Below are 19,854 nucleotides of genomic sequence, written 5' to 3' on the forward strand. Positions count from 1 at the left end.
GTTGTCAGTGTTTAGAAATTACTACATCCTTTCCACACCCTCATGGACCGGAAACTCAGAGCTGCCCTATTGTTCTCCCAAACTGACACCCACTGTTGCCTCAGCCTGGAAACACATTAGCCCGACCAGGTTAGTTCTTGACCGGTTGCCAAAGGCGTAAGTGTGTAAAACCACAAAGACCAGTAAAGGCAGCCGACAATAAAAGGGAAGAAAAGGGTAAAAAGAGCTTAGGATGCTAAGGATGCGCAGCATACAGGAAGAGATCATTATGGCCAATAATGGTTATATGTCTTGTCTTGGATTTTTGTATATAATACATGTACTGTCTCCCTCACCTGAGTATGTGTGTACGTAATGTATGGATCTACGTCATCCCTCTGCCTGTGTTTCCGTATTACTTAACCCCTGTTGTTCTGTGTTGTGCGCGCACTGAATGACCCATTATTGTACACGTCTCTCTCTCTCTCTCTCTTTCTCTCTCCATGTCATACGTGTACCAAATGGACCATTTAGAGTGCGGTCTCTCTCTCTCTCTCTCTCTCTCTCTCTCTCTCTCTCTCTCTCTCTCTCTCTCTCTCTCTCTCTCTCTCTCTCTCTCTCTCACTCTCTCTCACTCTCTCTCACTCTCTCTCTCACTCTCTCTCTCTAAAAAGCCCCCCTGGTCCCTCCTCCCTTGTATGGTAGCGTTGTGCCCCCCCGGCACCAACGTAATTGGGTCTCCTCGAACAACAAAGGTGTTCGGCAAAATTGACAGGAACTAAAACGATTGTGAATTGCCATATTACTACCTCTCCTTTCTGCAAAACGATAGAACCCGAGTTGGTAATGAAGGAAAGGACAGGTAAGACGACTGATGTCCCCTAATCTGGCCTTTTCATAGGGGGACTATAACGTCAATGGTCTTCTGTTTTCCAGCTCGTTAGAAATACAATTCCCACTGCCCAGATTACCTCACCCCTCACCCCTCTGCACTTAAGTGCGGATGTCCAAAGTGCCCCCCCGATTCTCCCGATTGACCCCAGCTCCCTGTCCAAAGCGTCCCCGCTTCCCCCGATTAACCCCAGCTTCATGTCAGCTACCCTCGAAGCGTAATTGATGACCTTGATTAACGGTCATTCCCCAAGAAAGGCATGTCTAACATCTGCCCCCCCCTCCTCCTTCTTCCTGACGATAACGCTCCTGCTTGCAAGAGTTAGCCGACCCCGAGGGGAAATATAAGATTGTCAATACTTGGGTTAAAAGGAAAAAGGGCGAGTCTCTACATAAGGACTCGATTTTGAGTTTGATATAATGCACTGTGTATAAAGGTCCAATTTCTCTCCACATACGTCACGAATGAACGCCAAACAGGTTTATGAATTCAATGGTAATGCCCTCTTACATACTCCATAAGTGATGACTTCTGACTATGACCGATGAACTTATCACCCACCCACATAGGATTGGGGACGGAATTGAAATGTATGAATGTCTTCTCCTGCCAGTTTTTCTAAAACTTGTTTTGTACCCATTCAAAGATACAATCACCGGAGAAGAGGAGCTGGACGTGACGCACAGCCTGGCCACAGATCATGGAGCACGTGTGACCTCAGCCAAAGGTGGAGCCACAGAGCAACGAGACGCGGGACGAGGCACCATTCTCAAACTCGGCAGATGAAGGAATGAAGGGCCGCCTTGAAGCCCTCGATTTGCTGACCCACTCGTGCCTGAAGTCCCCGTCCCTCTTCGCCCGACTGATGGGCCTGCCTGCTCGCCATCCTTTGCTCCTTGTGGTCCCTTGGTGTGCTCAAAAATCTGATCCCACTCCGCCCTCTCTTCCCTTGATTATTCAAAAACATCACCCTTTTCGCATAACTTTTGACTATAGAATAAGGTCTTTGCCACGAAAGAAGAAAGACTCGCAGGTGCCCAGCATGAGGCACCCCTAAGAAGATCAGTTAGGAAACAGGACTGTGATCTAACAGCAGAGGACTGATCGCACCCTGCAACGCGTAAGGATGAATACGAGCTGGACCTATAGCTCCACCGCCGGTGCTCAACAGCGCCAACAAAAGAAGACGGACTCTGTTAAAAAGACATTGTGACGAAAACCCCCTTCCTGAACTTTCTACCCACCCCTTGACTAAGTGCTTGTATCGAATTGAATCCCTCCTTCAACAATTTTGTATTTCTTTCAAAAATGTTTCATCGGTCACTCATGTATTTAGTTTTCCAAAAGTCTCTTATTGCACTGATAAGACCCGAAGGTATCAGAGTACTTTTACTGTATGTTGATGTCACCGGAGAGAAAGTCTGGACTTGATTCTATAATGTTATGGAACATTTTTTCTGATTGACTCCAACTAAGTATTATGCCGATCTCTAGACTTGTATGAATAACCCAACAAATGAAAAATCATATGTACCGCATTCCGCCAATCGTATCAACTGTTTAGAACTGAACTAGCTTATGTAAAAAAAAAGCGGCGACTGTTGAAAATGGCAATGTATATGTACATAAGCGGCGTTCATTTGTGTTCACTGTACCCCTTGTTGTAAGCAGAACGGATATCGCTAAACACTGACTGTGTTATCCCGCCAGCATAGACCCATGCACACACGTACACGACAGCCATTTTAGACACCATGGCCTCTCTGCCCATCTGTCCCCGGCACCCCTCCCCGTGCGCACTGCTCATGCATCAGCCACGAGACCCTCTCCCTCTGCGTGACCCTGCTCTAGAAGTAGCACTCCTGCTTGACCCACACCCCCCCATTTCCTCCCAAGAACACCCTTCCCCTCAGCTGACAACCCTCCCCCGGCTGCGCTTGGCCCCTCGACCCGGTCCCAAGTCCTAAGACCAAGCCTCGTGGATGTACATCCCCCTTTTCCCTGCCCAGCATAACAAAACCGTGATACACCAACCGAAGTGTCCGACCTTATCACCTGACCAACCTCTGACCTGATCATCCCCTCCTGCCCTCGTGTCCTGTAGGAATGCCCGGCTGAGAGATCACAATCTCTCTTGTTACATTCAGGAGGGGAGGATGACATCTGAGCGACTGGTATGGGAATAGGCCTGAAGCTGGGATTCCAAGCATGCCTTTTTCTACTTCAAAGCGTCTTTATTGTAATAAGGAATGTTTGTGCATCATAAACATGTGTATAAAAGACGAAGCCTCAGAGAACTTGTTAGAGCACCTCCTGAAGACACTATGCGAGTGTCCGAAATGACAGGCTCTCCTCATGAGAAATAAAACTCTATTCTTGTCTTCCTGCTTCCAGCGCCCATCTCTTTATTTGGTAATTGTTCAAGATGGAAACTAAGAGGCGTCCTGCGCCAGCAGCCTGGGCATCAGGTGCGTTATGGACTGACTTTTCCTCACCATCGCCCCTCAATGAGCGACCGGGCGGGTGTCTGAACCTCGGAGGTCGACTTCTCCGGGGCACAGGGCAGAAGCAATGTAGAAACCACCTTTAACACGTCCAAAGCACGATATCAGTACCGTCGCCGCCCACGGGGAACCGAGCCCAGAAAACCCGGGAGCTCAACAGGGCCTCCGGGCAGCGGAGCCCCGAACAAATAGTCGGTACAATAGGCCACCGTAGTTGCTGGGTAGAGAGGTCACCAAATCACCATCCATAACGGGAGAAGAAAAACGCCACTTCGGGAGACTGGAACCGCCCATGGTCCGCGGCCGATGTTGTTCAACTCCAACCCGGCCGGGTTAGAACTCGAGGCCCCGGCTTCAAATCTGGGGTAGGCCAAGAATGACACACGACATATCTTTGTCGTCCGAGCAGCTAGAAATTCCGGGATTGCACCTTTCGAGTCAGGCGCAGTTCACCTGCACGGGAGTCCTGCGGGAAATCAGGATAGGAGTCAGGATTCATAAGCCTCTGGCGGAGGTCGGCGGAGCCGGGAGCTTATGCGGCCATCTTGGTTACGAGCGTAGCTCCTCCCTCCTTTTTTGGTTTCTTAATTGATGTTCACCTATCATCTTCAGACTCCCCTTGTAGATGCTCCGACATAAATAAACAAAGTGGACAAGTCCTTTTAGTAGTTAACAGGTCATAGGTCCTGATCCAAACTTTAAAAAAAAAGAAGCAAACAACTGAAAGTTGTTTTAGGAAACCCCTCACCCACCTACCTACCATGCTTCATCATCGGGGCCCAGCTGGATCACCTAGTGCAATCCAGCTGTGCTACAATGCCTGAATTACAGCGGAGCTGGTTGTTTGTGTGAAAGAAGTGAAGTGCTAAGTGAAGTGCAGTTATGTGATAAAAATGTCTCCAGGAATAGCCCTTATAAAAGTTTTAATGAAAGGGTCCTAGGATATAGGTAAAAACATCATTGGGATCAGCGTGAGGTTTTTAAAATGACGATCGGGTCCCGTAACGGCGAGTAGTTTAGTAGACCTAAATCTGTTAATGGATACAGAGGTACACTTTAAAAACTTCAAGCTGCTTTTAACTTCAGTGAGAGTTGGCAGTGCTACCCGGAGGTAAGGTCGATTCTTTGGAGGAGCGGTTGTCCAGTGGTTAAGAAGACAGATCTTGTTCCGCAGATACTGTATATAATATTTGGCTCATGGTAATGGGGAGTTTTTTTTAGAGAGCCCTGGGTTGTTTGTGGGGTAGTGAGGTTCGGAATCTGTGATTGCTGAATATTTATTTAAAAGCTCGACTCCTGGCTGAACATTTCGAGCTCAGTAAGTAGTGATGAAATTGAGCTCTGCGGAGTCAACAAAGCCACGAGAAAGTCATTGGCATAAAGGACTAATTTATGTTCTTGGCTACCAATTTTTATATTCATGATCATGAGATTGTATCTGATTTTTTCAGCTAAGGGTTCCATGTAGAGTACAAAGAGGACAGATGACGGGGCAGACCTGCCTCATGCGTCTGCACACCTTGAATGACTCTGATGTCTTGCTGTTCACTCTCACTCTAGTTTTGGGAACGGAGTAACTGCACAAAACTTACATTTTGAATTTTGAGCCAAACCCTAATTTTTTCTGGAGGAAGAGCCAGTGGGTGCCATCAAACTCATTCTCAGCGCAAGTGTATTTTGACATGTTTGAAGATGTGAAGGATCATCTGGTGTTGTCACTGCATCCTCTTTCCAGCATAACACCAGCTTGGTAAGAGTCTGCCAGCTCCTGCATGAGTGGCTTAAGTCATTATGCCAGGATGTTTGTGGATATCTTAGCATCAACGTTTAGGAGGGACATGGTGTATATGATGCGCAGGCTGACAGGTCTTTCCCGGGCTTGGGATTGATGGTTATAACTGCAACATTCATGGCATCAGTGAGTGTGTCTGAGGAGTTGTAATGGCATATTAGTATCAATCTATAAGTAGGCAGAAAGCCCTGTAAAAAGCTGGTGTGTATCCATTCAGGCTAGGAGGTTTATTATGTTGATGTCCGGTGGAGCTATTTAGGCAACTATAGAGGAGATTGGCCCTGGCTCTCCCCCTCAGCAATCACCTACTCAGCCAGACATGGTTTGTCTTTATCTCTCCGCTGTGTTTTCCTCTCCTCCCCACCTTCCGATGAGTTGCCTAGGATCTGCTGGTGGAGGAGCCATTTCAGCAGCTGTTGACCGGTGGGGTATGCCTGGGTGCCTGGGGAGGGGATTTGCCGGGGATCTCCCCTCCTGGCTGTCCCCCACCCTATGGGTTTTGCTGCGGTTGGCTGTCCTCAGTTCAGCGGTGGGTAGTACTGAGGCGCTGCTGGTCAGTGCCCAAGCTTGTTTTGCTTCCTCAGTTTTGGGAGGGGCGCCCTCCTCGTCCCTGCTGCTGCCTCCGCCTCTCCAGGGCTGTTGCCTGGCGCCCAAATCTGACTTTCCCCTATCTCTGTGGCATTCTGAATGGTGATGCTGCTGCCCCTGGAGCCCTGGGTGTGTGTCCGTCGAAAACCCGCTTTGTAATCGGCGGTGTCCTGCCCTCCTCCCTCCGTGGTCATGTGGCTGCCTCCCCATCTGACCCTGTGTGAAGCCTTTGAGTCTGTTGCCTTGTGGTTTTCTTGTTGTACATTTGTGTGTGCCGCCATTTTGGGTTGTTGCTGTCGGTTACCATGGCCTGAGTCCCCCATCTTGGCAGTTTTGACCTATCCTCATTGTTGCTGGACTGCTCCTTGTTCGCCTGTCTGTTCTTTTCCTCAAGTCGCCCCCCCCCCCTGTGGTCTCCTAGCCTCCTCCCATCTTACACTATCACCGATTCACGGGATGTTTATGATTGTTGGTCCTCAGACGGTTTGTATGTTTTTTACTGGGACTGTTTTGCAAGTACTTTCCCTCTTGCCGGTCTTCCTGACCCGATTATGAATTCCTTACCACTTTTTACCATTCCCCCCTACCTTCCATGTTCCTTTTGACATGTGTGTTGGCTATGCTATGTGCTGATAACCCATCTTATTGTGTAATCACAGTAGTTATCCTATGTTATACTTGGCTCCTGTAACTGATGTAATTTTGTAACTTGTAACTCGCTGATCCTCATGTAAAGCGCTCTGATACCTCCGGGTCTAGTCAGCGCTATATAAAACTCTGCAAATAAAAAATAAATAAATGTTTTGTGGGCTTACTGGTGCGTTAGTACTAAAGTTGTATCTGTGGATAAGTAGGACACTATGTCTGTGTCTGGGGTGTCATCTGTTGCATATAGGTACCCATAAAAGTGTCAGAAGGTCTGGGCGGTGCCTTCGTCTGCTCCTACTTGTTCACCCTTGGAGTTAGTAGTTTCTGTAATTCTATCTTTCTGTAATCTGCCTCTTGATTTGTAGGTCAGTTGTTTGCCTGCCTTATTTCCTCTTTATATTACTGTTGGTGTGTATGGAGTAGTGCATACTCTACTCTGTCCATGTCTTTGATTTGTTTCATGGATAACAACAGTTGTCGCCAGACTTTGGGTGCCCCTGTTTGTTTATGACTGGCTTCTAGAGCTCTCTCCCTCCGCTTGAGTTCCTCCCGTTTGTCCCTCTTGTCCTTATTGAGTTTTGCTACTATGGCGCTGAGCTCGCCCCGAATTACAGCTCTGAGTTCATACCATAATATGAGAGTATCTCATAGTGTGGCTATTTGAGTTCCATGGAATGTCATTATCTGTCAGGAATCATTGAATTGTCCCCTGTATTTCAATTTGAGCATGTTCACTCTTAATTAGATTGCCATTTGCTCTCTAGTCCAGGCTAGAGCTTTATGCTCAGGGATCCCTCAAGGTAACATACATTAAGGCATGATCCGACAAGCCTATGTCGGCCTGCATTGCCCTGGCCAAAATGTGTAATGTGCCTAGGAAATACTCTAGTCTGGTCTATGTTGGGATGCTGAGTAGAAAGAGTAGTCTATAGTGGTGGGGTACAGGGTACGCCAAATGTCTATAAGGCCCAGGTCATTTGTCCGTCCCATTGTTAGAAAGCTAACCTGTTTGGCCCTCTCATCTAGTATTGTACTTAAGACAATATTAAAATCACTCTCCACTAGAACTTCCCTGTCTGAGGAGGCCACGACTTTTGGATCAATCTTTCTTGGTTTATCAATGGAGCCCTACATGATTGCTTTAGACAGTGTAAGCTCATTCAAGGAGACCCATATTGCCAGAATCCTCACAGCGCTTTGGCGACTCTATTTAAAACTTTCCCTTTCAACTTACTAACTGTCAGGAGAGCTATTGCCTCTCTCTTGCTTGGTCCGGAGGAGAGGTATTGCCGGGAGAACTATATATATTTTATCTGACCACAGTTGCCTTTGAGGAGGTGGGTTTCCTGTAATATGACTCTGTCACATTTGGAGTCTTTAAGCATTGTGAGAAGTGCCAGGAGCTAGACTGGGGCATTAAAATCCCTTATGATTAGGCTTAGTATTTTAATTATTTACATGTTGTGAGTAGGGTTGGCTTTCTTCATCCAGTCATGTTATCTAGAAGTAGAGTATCTATTTCAATCTGTATGAGTATATGTGATGATATGTGAGTGAATGTATGCTCTGGGATTGTTGCAGGGATTCTGCACATACACAGAACTCTGAGCAGGAAACCAGGACCTCAGTCTGTAGTGGTGTACCAGAAAACCCACCTTGGTGCCCAGAACCCCAATCCGACTAGGTATAGTGTCTCATTTGTTCTCCGTACTACAGAGAAGCTACCAATGATTAGACATCCTAGAACATGTCACTCCGTCCCTCTCAGGAATCGCGGGAAGGAGAACACTCTTTCGTTCAAACACTCATCACTAACTTGCACTATGATGCAGTACACAAGCCAATACTAGCAGCAAAATGCATAATAACAATATAATTAGAATGGTTACAATTCCATAAAGCACAAAAGGGGAAATCATATTATAATGATGGTGGAATCAGGACTACAGCGCCTTACCACCCTCCTCTAAGCTAGTTTATTATAATCATAGAAGACCTCTAGTCTTTGTCAGGGGGACCCCATACCTCCAAGTTTAGATGCAAGGAATTACATCTCAGGGCAAGCACAGCTCTTCTTCATTGGAATGAATCTCCAAGTGCCTTTTCATGCCTGCAATGCCATATTAAAAGCACCTGACTTTCAGTAGTGCAACTGTGTTCTATGTTGTGTCTATTCCGGTGGGACTGACCAAAGTGAATCAACAGCATACACTGTTTTTCAACCTTGAAAAAGCTGTGCAGTTTAGGAGCACAGTGTACAGCTAAATGTGTGAAAGGCAGACAGTTCTCATGTGAAAATGCACCAGCATTCTATCCAGGAGAATGAAGCCATGTAGTAACGCTTGCAAACTGGCTGCCAAGCACATACTAACTATGCTAACTTAGCGATGTCTGCAGTTAATCCCATGACCTCACTACAGGATGATCCAAAAATTACTACCTAGAGTCAAAACAACTTGTAAAACTCTTCCAACTGGAGATGAAACTGTCAAGTGGTATTTATCTGGGTGCTACAGCAGGAACATGCAGACACCTTCCACTTTCAGATTAATCAAACAGCTCCCTGTCCTGTCCCAACCCTATGATGTTCACTTGTATTGCAGTAGTCAGTCCCCAGCCGACCACATAGGTATGTTACCCTCATCTCCTGCAGATGATCGGTCCATTGCCCCCAGCGGCTCGGGTCCAGTTCATCATCCAATTCTTTATCATCTCTCTGCCTCGCACCCCTTGATCGCAGCTCTCTGCTTGCGACAGATTTCTTCCATGGAGGTATTTTGAGAGTGAACATCATAGTCCATCTTCCCCGATGACTTGTGAGTTCCTTGCAGACTTGAACTGGTGCGGTGTGTCCTCCTGAGGCCCTAAAGAGGCTTAAAAAGTGTGTGCCTCCAAGGGGGTACACATAGAGTGCATTTCATTATTCCAAGTGAAGGTTAAGTGGAAAGGGTGATTCCATATAGATTTTACTCCTTGGTGTCTCAAGCACCTAGTAGCTTGTCTGAGTAGTCATCACTTTTGCAATATGATGGGGACAGGTTTTGATAGATCCACAATTTTGCCCCCTCTAGTAGGATTTGGCCAGTGGAGTGAGCTGGTGTCAGAATGTCTTTTTTCTGTTTATAATTGTGAACCTGTTAAGATGCATTGATGAATAGCTGGAGATCTGGGAGGATGGCCATTCAATGCACTCTTTCAAGGAAGATATTGGTGGATCTGTTAGCTCTGGCTAGATGTGTCTGAATTTATTTTTGATGTAGCTTTCGATGTCACCTTTCACTTTATTGCGGGGAGCCCCTCTAATTCTGATCATGCCTTGGTCTGTTTTTAATGCCTTTCAGGTGGCATTGCAGATCAATGTTCAGCTCTCTCAAATTCAGGACCTCCCGACAGAAGGACTCAAGCTTCTCTCTGGCATCTCCTGCATCTTCTAGGCAGGGTAGGCAGGGTATTCTCTGACCCAATTCTACCATTACCCATTTGATGTCCCTTAGCTCCCATACCTGTGTTCTGCGACAGATGAGAGCTGTGATCCCCCCCGCCTCTCATCTCCATCCGCCTCCTGAGCCTTAGGGAGTATATCATTTAGGGTGGTGTCCCTTTTGTTCTTATGATCTGCCATGCTTATCATATGATAATACTGGGAGCCTCGAGGATAAACCCTCACATCCAGGATTGTTTTCCTCTGTAACAGGAACTGGCTGTCTCGCTAGTCTCAGTATGAGTGTCCACCACCTGTGGGTTGTTTGAGCCGGACATAGTGGCTTGAAGCTCTGCTGATGTGTTTGTTAGGGGCTTTAGGACACCGCACTGCAGCTGACTGGTGTGCTGCATTCCTGACGGAAACCAAATTACTGTTTGTGTCCACACGGAGTCCCACGTCTGAAGAGGCACAAGAGATGCAGACTATATTATGAAGGAAGCCTGGTCCAGGCTCTCTTCTTTGGAGGCGGAGTGCTAGGACAGATACTGGTTTGTTTCACAGAGGTGTTTCGGCATAAAATGTGTGGTGGTGTCTGGTTGCGGGGCAGCACCCAGTTAGACACCATTTGCAATGTTTGTCACCCTGGGGAATAGGCCCGCCTTTTGTCCACTGAGGAAACTACGGGCTCACCTGTATCCTCGTCCCTGCTTATGGCCACCCTCTGTGTGTGATTCAAGATTGCGCTCCAAGGGTGTTGCATTCTGTGCTCATTGCATGTAGGAGAGGACGCTTGCTTCCTATCTGTCAGGGGTGGTGTGTGGGGGCCAGATCCTCTGTTGGTTGTTTTGATTTGGTTTAGTCCTGGTTTGCCTACATTGGCAGGATCTGTGCCCTGCAGGCTGCCGCCAAGGTGCATTGTAATTGCCCCGGGGTTGTATGCTCACTTTGCCACCACTATTTCTCGTCGATGAACAAGGGGTGATCCTTGCTTCAGTGCAAGCAGTTGGCTCTGGGAGGGATGGCTTTGGGTTCTTAGGTGTCTGAGATCCCCATATGCAGGTGATCTACATGTGGGCTCTCTGGCCCTAGCCGATGCAGAGCCTATGTTCATGCTTATCAGTGCCTATGGGACGATTTTGCTTTGATATCAGCGCTGCTTGTTGGTTTGCAAGGGATGACTCTTCCTTCAGTGCCTGCAATCTGCCCTTTGGGGGTCAACAGTGCAGAAGCCACCATTATGAGTACCCTGCCAAGTCACACTCAGAAGGTCAGCTCATTCCCTTCTGGGTCCAGAGTGGGCCCGCAAAGTTTGGGCCATGCCAGGAGGTGCCCACAAGTTGCTCCCTTGGCAGGACCCTGTCTTTGTCTGGTTAGTGGGCAGGGAATGATGGTGCAGATGGATCAAGAACGGTGCTATTGGTAGATGCTCTTATCATCTTGGCCAGCCCCATCTTTAATGTTTTATATGTGTGCATGTATATGTGTATATTGGGGTACTTATTGAGAGCAAACCTAGATCTGGACCATCAGAAAACTTTCTAAGAACAAGGAGTCGGATAACATTTTCGAGACGGGGTACGAGTGCAATTTCCTTACAATGATGCACCCGAGGATCCCTCTCTAACCTGTTGTTAGGAGGAGGATCTAAATGGTTGCGGTTAATTCTGAGGTTGTGGATTTCAGTTCGGAGAGAGGTCTGTGCCCAACAGTCGTTAATAGTATCTAGGATAATTAATTCCAAATCAGATCTACTTTTTACAATATAATATGCTGTGTTTATTTATACTTTTTCAAAGTGCCAGTAAATAAAGGACAGTTGACACATGTTTCACCCTAGGGGCCAGCAGGCTCAGGGCTTTTTCAAGGCAAAAATTGTCTCGTTTGTAGTTACTAAATTGCCATCAAAATGAAAATCACACCAGTTTCTGTGGTCCCGGAAAACTCATTCTGATGTTGTGGCTGAGAGAGAACAGCAACATATTTGGTGCTTTGTAATGAAAATATACCTTTGTGTTTATGTGTATAAAGATTTTACTATTGCACGAGTGACATGGTGCATTCCAGATCTCTCTGAACAGTATGCTATTGTACAATCTCATTAATAAAGGCATTCACTAAAGACCCCATTGGTCTTACATGCATATTGAAGCTTTAAGACTATCTTGTTCTGAGGGCTAAAATTGGAATCACCTGCTCACAATCAGTGCCCTGTGGCAATAAATCCGAACCAATATTAGTTAGCTGGCTAGCATGATAACATTGAGAACAAGCACTGGCGTTGCCAGTAGGTCTCGTAGAATGCAGTGCATACTTCTTGCTGTAGTAGGGCGATTGGGTGGCTGTTGGTAATTAGAGAGTGGCCGGAGGGAAGCCGGATGGGGGTGCAGGAGAGCTGAGATAGCGTGTTAGGGGAGGAGAAGCCGCAGAGCGCACGCTGGGCGAAGCCCTTTGATGTGCTGTGCGGCCGTGAATGCCAGCGTGTTAGGGGAGGAGAAGCCGCAGAGCGCACGCTGGGCGAAGCCCTTTGATGTGCTGTGCGGCCGTGAATGCGCGTGCTTGTTTGCTCACGTGATTCACATGAACTTAAAGAAAACCGCACGAACGAAACCCTTGGTTTCACGATTGTTTTCAGCACTTGAATTCTCGCTCCCTCAATGCCCTTGCGCGCATTGATAGGTCACGAGACCTAAAAAGAAGACATAATTAATTTATTTTCTGTGATTAGTCGTTCAGCTGCATTGCTATTGTGCTGGACCTTTCTTCAGTCATTGCCAGTTTGGTCTTGGAGTTGGATGTCTTCTTATATTTGTCTTGGAGCATTTATTTTTGTATTGAGTTGTTGCAGGTATTATCATTATTAGTTACGTTTATAGGGTTGCTGTGTGGGGGAGGGGTGGGATGTGTTATATGATACATAGTCTGAATAGTTCCAACTGCTCAGGTTGCATTGACTTTCTTGAAATATGGGTTGGAGAATTGTTGTCCTATGAAGGCTCTTATGAGTTTGATGGATGGTAGTTAATCCCACCCTGTTTACATCCCCAGTGGATATTCAGAATGATTTAAACATTATTCTACATTTAATGAGAAACCAGTGTAGAGCTTAAAATGTTGTGAACTTGCAGCCCTTCACTCTAGGTGAACTAGTAATCTGATCCTTCATTTTGTGTTCAGAGATTTTTAACAAGGTATGCTCGGATATTTATGCATAGGCTTTCCTCATAGTCTGGTCTGAGAGTTGCTATTCCTAGAACTGCGGTTGTTATCCTTGAAAATGAGAAGAAAAATATAATTTTTGATTATGCACAATATAAGATGGGGTTGTCTGTTGTGTTTATTTGTTGATTTATGGTGAGTTTGGTGTCCTTGTGTAAAAGAGTCCCCTTAATAACTGGAAATAATAAAACTCCCATCTGTCTAATATTACAACTTGTCACATTTATCTTTTTTATTTCTAGTGATTGTATATGACATATCTCCCCCATAACCTGGAAACCAATGTTTCCTGTTTAAAGTCACATACAATTAGCCTTAAAGTTATCCCTTGAAATAGGTGTAATACAGTACATTTTTCCAGTTGACCCTATGCCGAGATATTGAACCAAACGACTCAGTGACGTCTAAAAGTGTGAAAAGTGTCATGTGAACTCTACTGCATTTCATTAACATTTCTAGTGATTTGAAATATTTCCCCCATAAGCTGGAACACCAGTTTTCCTGTGAATCCATCAAAAGTGTTCTTAAATGTACCCCTTGTGATAGATGTGACAAAAAAAATAAAAAGTTGACCCTCTGCCGAGACATTGAACCAAACTGCTCAGTGATGTCTACGAGTGTATGAAGTGTCATGGGAACTATACTGCTTAAAAAACCATAGCATTAGGAAATACTGAAAATGTGTATCCATTCTCTCCTTACCTAATACCTGTGACAGTCTCATGTATTTGTATTACTTTTAACTAGTTCTGGAAGGAAGCGGTAGAAAGGGTCAATATGTTGTCATTATCTCTGGTAACAGTTCTACATTGCTTCGATGAAACATGGGGGTGTCTCCATTTTGAGAGAGTGAGGATTGGGCTGCCTGGTTACTGAATTAATGCATGATCATGAACAGTTTTTTCCTTGGCGGTTTGCTTTTGTGATCGGTTTAAGTAGAATAGTTGTCTCATATTATTGAACTTGCTAGAGGACTTTGGGGGTGTGCACCAGTGGGAAAACTTTGTTGAAATCATATTCATGGTGTATAATTTTCTACCTCCACCCAAAAAAAAAATACCATCACAATTCACTGCTGACATTGTTATCCACAATCTGAGCACTGATCAGTTACTCTGAGCATGACATTACCCCCCCCCCTTCCTAGTTTAAAACTTCTCTTGTGTAATTCTTCTAGATATGGGGCTTTGTTGCTTTAGAAGGTCAGTAAAGGCTGGTCCATGCTGCTAATAATCTTCAAAACACAAAAGATGATGGACGGAATGTTGCACAATGGCAAAACATTCACCCCCAGTCACAGATCTGGGTTTAATCCATCGTTATTGTGCTCACCAAGCCACCCCAGTTCAAAAAAACGATGGATTTAGGCCCAGATCTCTGTACTGTCCATCAATTGTTGTTTTTGCATAATCTTGCAGTCCCTGGTTTTTGAATTTTCACACAAATGTGCACATGAACATTCCCTGTAAGCAAACTAAAGGCAAAGGATATAAGGGACTGATTCAGAGTTTTGCAGGCTGGTTACTCCGTCACAAATGTATTTTTCATCTGCTTTATGAAAAGTGCTTTACATCCTATAGCATTCGTAATAAGGCGGGTGGGATGTCTACCACGTTTGTGACGGAGAACTCTAAATCCGGCCCGTAGTTTCCAGCAATTACAGCCAGCATGTGGGACAAAGGAATATAAATGGAATTGTAAGCACCAGTTTAACTGATATTCTGCAATAAAAGCAACTTTTGAAAATGGCTCATGGGACTCATGTGGGATGTTTCTGACATTTTGGGAGGGATGTGGTGGGCATTAGGGGTGGATCACCTCAATGTTTATGACGTTAATATTTTCTGTATTAACAGGTTCTCTTTATTGGGGATTCCACCAACAGAGGAATGATGTACTACTTGATTGAAAGAGTGAATAGTACCATCCAGGAGTGGCACAAATTGCATGGCACCAGGTTCTACACTAACGTGAACAATGGCAAATCATTTATCAGTTATTCCTATTATCCACAGTTTTGGATCAATGTGAAGCACAGACCAACGTTTGAGAAGGCGCTAGAGCATCTTATATACAGGTACTGACCAACTACCAGTGGATACACTGCCATTTTGGAAATGCTCCTGGCCTACAATGAGTAATGCTGTTTGTATTATTGAATTAAAACCAGTTATTTCAAAACCTGGTCTCTGCTTTAGTACAACCATAGCAGAGTCCGATAGAGGTCAGATGATAGACAGTAAGGGCCGCTGTGCTGGGGAAGAGAAACCAGCAGTGCTGGAATAATTTTCACTGTGGGGGATGTAGACATCGTTTAAGTAATCTGCAGACTGGAGTGATGCATTGTTCCATTAACCCACAGCTCCTGCTCCGTTGTAGTATGCTAAAACATCGAGGGCTTGATGTCCTAAAAGTCGGACTCCAGTCCCTGGACGAGAGTTTCCGAAATGAGGAAACCCGGTCAAAGAAATAACACGCTTGAAAATTTCGGCACCTGAAATATTGGAATTGACAAATGTAGTATTAGTCCTGCGACTCCAATAATGAGTGCCTTAGTGCTTGTAGAGTCATCCCAGCTAAAGTATGCAAGCATTACTATGGGCCCCCTCTCTGCCTATATTGCTTTACTTCCCCTAGATGTCTGTGCCTTCTTATATGTCTACTACCTCTCAAGCTATAATTGCCCTGCCCATAAGATGTCAACTGACCCTCAAATAAAAGGTATGTCCCTCTTTTTGCTTACATTTTTCTCATACAAATGTTGTTTTGTAAATTACATTAAATGTACATGCTCCCGGGCATTCTCTACTGCTACTGTTGGAATCTTGTGCTTTCTCTTACAGTATACATCCTCTCTCTTCTAGAATGTGCCTTTCTCACTCATCTCTGTAAAATGTGCGACCTTAATTAGATTTTGGTGGACTGCATACTCCATAAATACCATAGGAGGAAAGGAGAAGCAACAGATATCCAGAACCCACTCAGCTTTCCAACATACACCAACAAAAATCAAAAGAGAGTGGAATCATATGTTCTTGAGGAATCCCTTTTGAAAACATCTGTGGGACCCTAAACAGTTACTTTCGGTCAGTGGTATATACTTTGCCACTGACATACTTGTAGCTGGTATCGTCATCATCGAGTCTATTTGGCCTCCACCAGGAGGTAATCAGTCTGATCGAAGAGATTAGTTGGGATCTGCATCAAAATAAGAAATTTAAACTTACCACTTATCTAGAAAAAAATATTTTTTTAGAGCCTAGAATGGGGTAAGGTTAAAATGGAGAAGATGGATGTGTATATGGGATATATAATGTGTCCCTCATATCACATAGTGAAAACAGGTCTACATGTTTCAGCCCACCGACGGCTTCCGTCAGGACCGGTAGAATTGGGGATCCCAATATTTTCCAAGCCAGGCAGAACACTGTCCCCTTGGTTTTATGAAGTGTGGTTCAATTATTTCTGAATGTGGAGAAAACACTGTTCTCGGTCTTCTCTATTTATATGGCCCCATAGGGTCAGGGGGGAGACCTTGTGCCTGCATTCTTGTAGTGCAGCACATCCGCATCAATGTGGTCTCTCGTGTCCTGAATCCCGACTGCATACTTCATCAAAAATGAGGTGCTATTTTGTCTGACATATCACGGTCTGAAGCCTCTAATGCAATTTTAATACAGTAGACGAAAACATGCTACATTTGAGATGGAGTATCCCATTTTCCAAACTCTCAAAAAGAATCTAGTCTCTTCTGTAAGGTGTGCCATGATTTGGGAGAATCTGGGGAAGTCACATCCACCTGTGCTTATGTGAGCTTTTGCACTTTCACCTATTCAAAATACCACAGAGCAGCTCTCAAAGGAAATAAATGAGGTTCATGTTGTCCAAAAATAACTGTTCTTTATTATTGGGAATATTTTTAATTCAGCAATCCATAACAAGACGGTAGAATCATCTCTAAAGCCACATGAGGTATTGCGCTTCTAATCCTTTAAAAAAGTGAAAAGGTTTACTCTGTTATAATCCCTCCCCCCTTCCTTAATGGGTCATATATTTGATAGCTCTTTATTGGGGAAACAATTTTGATGATAAACCATCATCCTACCCTCCCATGACCTCATTTCTGTTTCATAGTTCCTTTACCTTCTTCCACCCAATGATCAAAGAAAATGTATAAAGGATGACCCAAATCACAAAAGCTATCAACTATCAAGTGTAAGCCTGCAGTGAAATGCATGCAGCATTTCCTTCTATCTCTCGAGACAGATCTCATAGACATAATCAACTTATCCTTTCTGTACAGGTGTGTAACAAGCCCCATCTCTGTAAAAATCAATTGGCGACCAGTCTTGATCAACTATTGGCTAATCTCCAATCTCCAAGTAAAATCATGGAATGGGAGGTTAAAAGACAAGAAGGGTATTTCCCAAAAATATCGAGTTCAAAATATTGAAACTTATAAATATCAGAAGGAAAAACAATTGTGATGCAAAAATATTGTGATATATAATATCGCTGTCAAGAATATCGTTTTATGGTAAGTAATATTGTTTTTAAGAATAATGTTGTTTTTAATATCGTTTTCAGTAGTACAGCTGTAAAAAACATCGCTGTTTGAATTATTTTAATGTGTTTTAGTTAATATATTAATTATAAGTGTGAGTATTGTTGGTATAATTGTTATTATTTAAAACAAAAATGTTGTACTTTCAAGTGATTTTGTTTTTTTAATGTTATTAGTGATTTATGGTGTTGTAGTGTATAGTTGAGTTTGTAGGACGTTATTTAAATTAGAAATATGTTAAATTTGTGTTAATTTGTTCGTTATTGTTAATTAACTTTTAATTTATTGCTATGTAATTTGTTACGTGTTATATTTTGAATTTAAAATGTTTTTTTTATTATTAGGTATAGTACTTTATATATTTTAGTAGGAGGTTGTTGGGTTTGTAGCAGTTTAGGGTGAGAAGTTAATTAAGTTATAACAAAATGTTAATCTGTTTTTCATTTTGTTCATTATTTATTTAATTGATTGGTAAACATGTGAATAGTTTATTACCAATGTATTTAAGGGATATATTAGTATTGAGTTGTAGGGTGTGTAGGGGTATTGGTTGGGAAGTTAATTAAGTAATTCAAAATTATAAATTATTGTAGATTAGTCTTTAATTTTCAATCATTATTTAATTGATTGTTAATTATTTAAATAGTTTAATACTGATGTCATTTAGTTATATTTTGCTTGTTGAATGTTGGGTTTGCAGGGGAATAGGGTTGTAAGTTGAATTAAATTCAATGTATTTTCTTTTTTTCAAATAATTGCTATTTGATCATTAATTCTGTGTACATTACTTCATTTATTATTTGTTTGTAATTGTAATGTGTTATTTATTTTAATATCTATTTTAGTTTATATGTTTAGTACAAATGTATTTTTAATGATTTGGTATTTTTTTGGGTGAGAAGGTTGCTAAGAAAATGAGACAATATAATATTTTTTATATGGATTGATATTTACATGTAATTTACTAACTTGTAATTTATTGGGTGTAAAATGTTTTTATATTTGTTTTATGTTTTTAAATAGTTTAATGATAAGTTTTTGTGAAATTTTGTTCCTGAAATAATATTTATATCTGGACAATATTACTGTTCACCATATTTTTTTCTGATATTTCTGTACTTACTGTTATAAGTATAGGAACACAATATTAGATATTGTGGCAAATTATATTTTTAACACTATGGGCCCGATTCACAGAACTAACTTGAGACAAAATCCTAAACTTACTACCATTTTGGTATTCACAGAAGGCACTTACTCATTTTGGTATTCACAGCAGGCACTTACTCATTTCGGTATTCACAGAAGTTAGGAGTTCTAACTTTAGGACTCCTAAATGCCTTCTGTGAATACCGAAAGTCGTAAAGTTAGGATTTGTCTCAGTTTAGGAGTAGTAAAGTTAGGATTCCTAACTTTAGGACTCCTGAATGCCTTCTGTGAATACTGAAAGTCTTAAAATTAGGATTTTCTCTGTTTAGGAGTGGTAAAGTTAGGACTCCTAACTTTAGGACTCCTAAATGCCTTCTGTGAATACAGAAAGTCTTAAAGTTAGGATTTCTCTCAGTTTAGTTGTAGTAAAGTTAGGACAACTAACTTTAGGACTCCTAAACTGAGAAAAATGCATGTTAGGTTTTCGCTTCAAATAAGTGACTGTCTTTTGAAATTGTGGACACTTGGTCACACAGGTGCAAATAAAAGTCCACCTTGAGCCACATATCTCATTTAAACCAAATATATCATTGAAAACCCCTGCAATGAAAAGCTGTTTTTCTTCTGCTTTGCTGCAGGTAAAGCTGTGTTGTCACCTTTAGCTTGCATTGGGGTAGTGACTATAATACCAAAGGCTTTTGATTAAGCAGATCATTAGGAAATTGGTTTATATCGTGATGTTTCATGTTCTTCTGGCTTGTCCCTGTGTTGCTCTCTGCCCAGTTCCCATTGTTGAAGGATAACGTAAAAATAAAGAAAAAGACAGACTCCTCTTGGCAATGTAAAAACAGCTCTTTGCTGTCGAGGCAGGGAGAGCGGCCATCTCCACTCAGTTACACAGCCAGTCTCCATTTGCTGCTTCATTGTCAGACAATTTTTATTATAAAATATTAAACAATGAATTACTGGGTGATTACATATTGGTTGTGAAAAAACATGAAGTCACTTGTGACCCTCAACTTTAACCTAATTCTTTACACATCCTTTACAATGCTCAACAAACGGGCTACTTTCTGCTCTTGAATGCATGTGTATTTG

General features: G+C 43.1%; 1 protein-coding gene across 2 annotated transcripts in view; it reads left to right on the forward strand.

Annotated features, from left to right (window-relative positions):
- Nucleotides 1-19,854, forward strand: part of CPED1 (cadherin like and PC-esterase domain containing 1) — a 320,213-nt gene that overhangs the window by 234,904 nt on the left and 65,455 nt on the right. For both annotated transcript variants that reach the window (XM_078680455.1, XM_078680463.1), the window contains exon 10: nucleotides 14,900-15,120. In XM_078680455.1, the coding sequence (XP_078536581.1) occupies nucleotides 14,900-15,120 (221 nt within the window). The remainder of the gene's footprint in view (nucleotides 1-14,899; nucleotides 15,121-19,854) is intronic.

The sequence above is a fragment of the Lissotriton helveticus genome, chromosome 1_1 (genome assembly GCF_964261635.1).
Source record: "Lissotriton helveticus chromosome 1_1, aLisHel1.1, whole genome shotgun sequence".
Taxonomy (NCBI): Eukaryota; Metazoa; Chordata; class Amphibia; order Caudata; family Salamandridae; genus Lissotriton; species Lissotriton helveticus.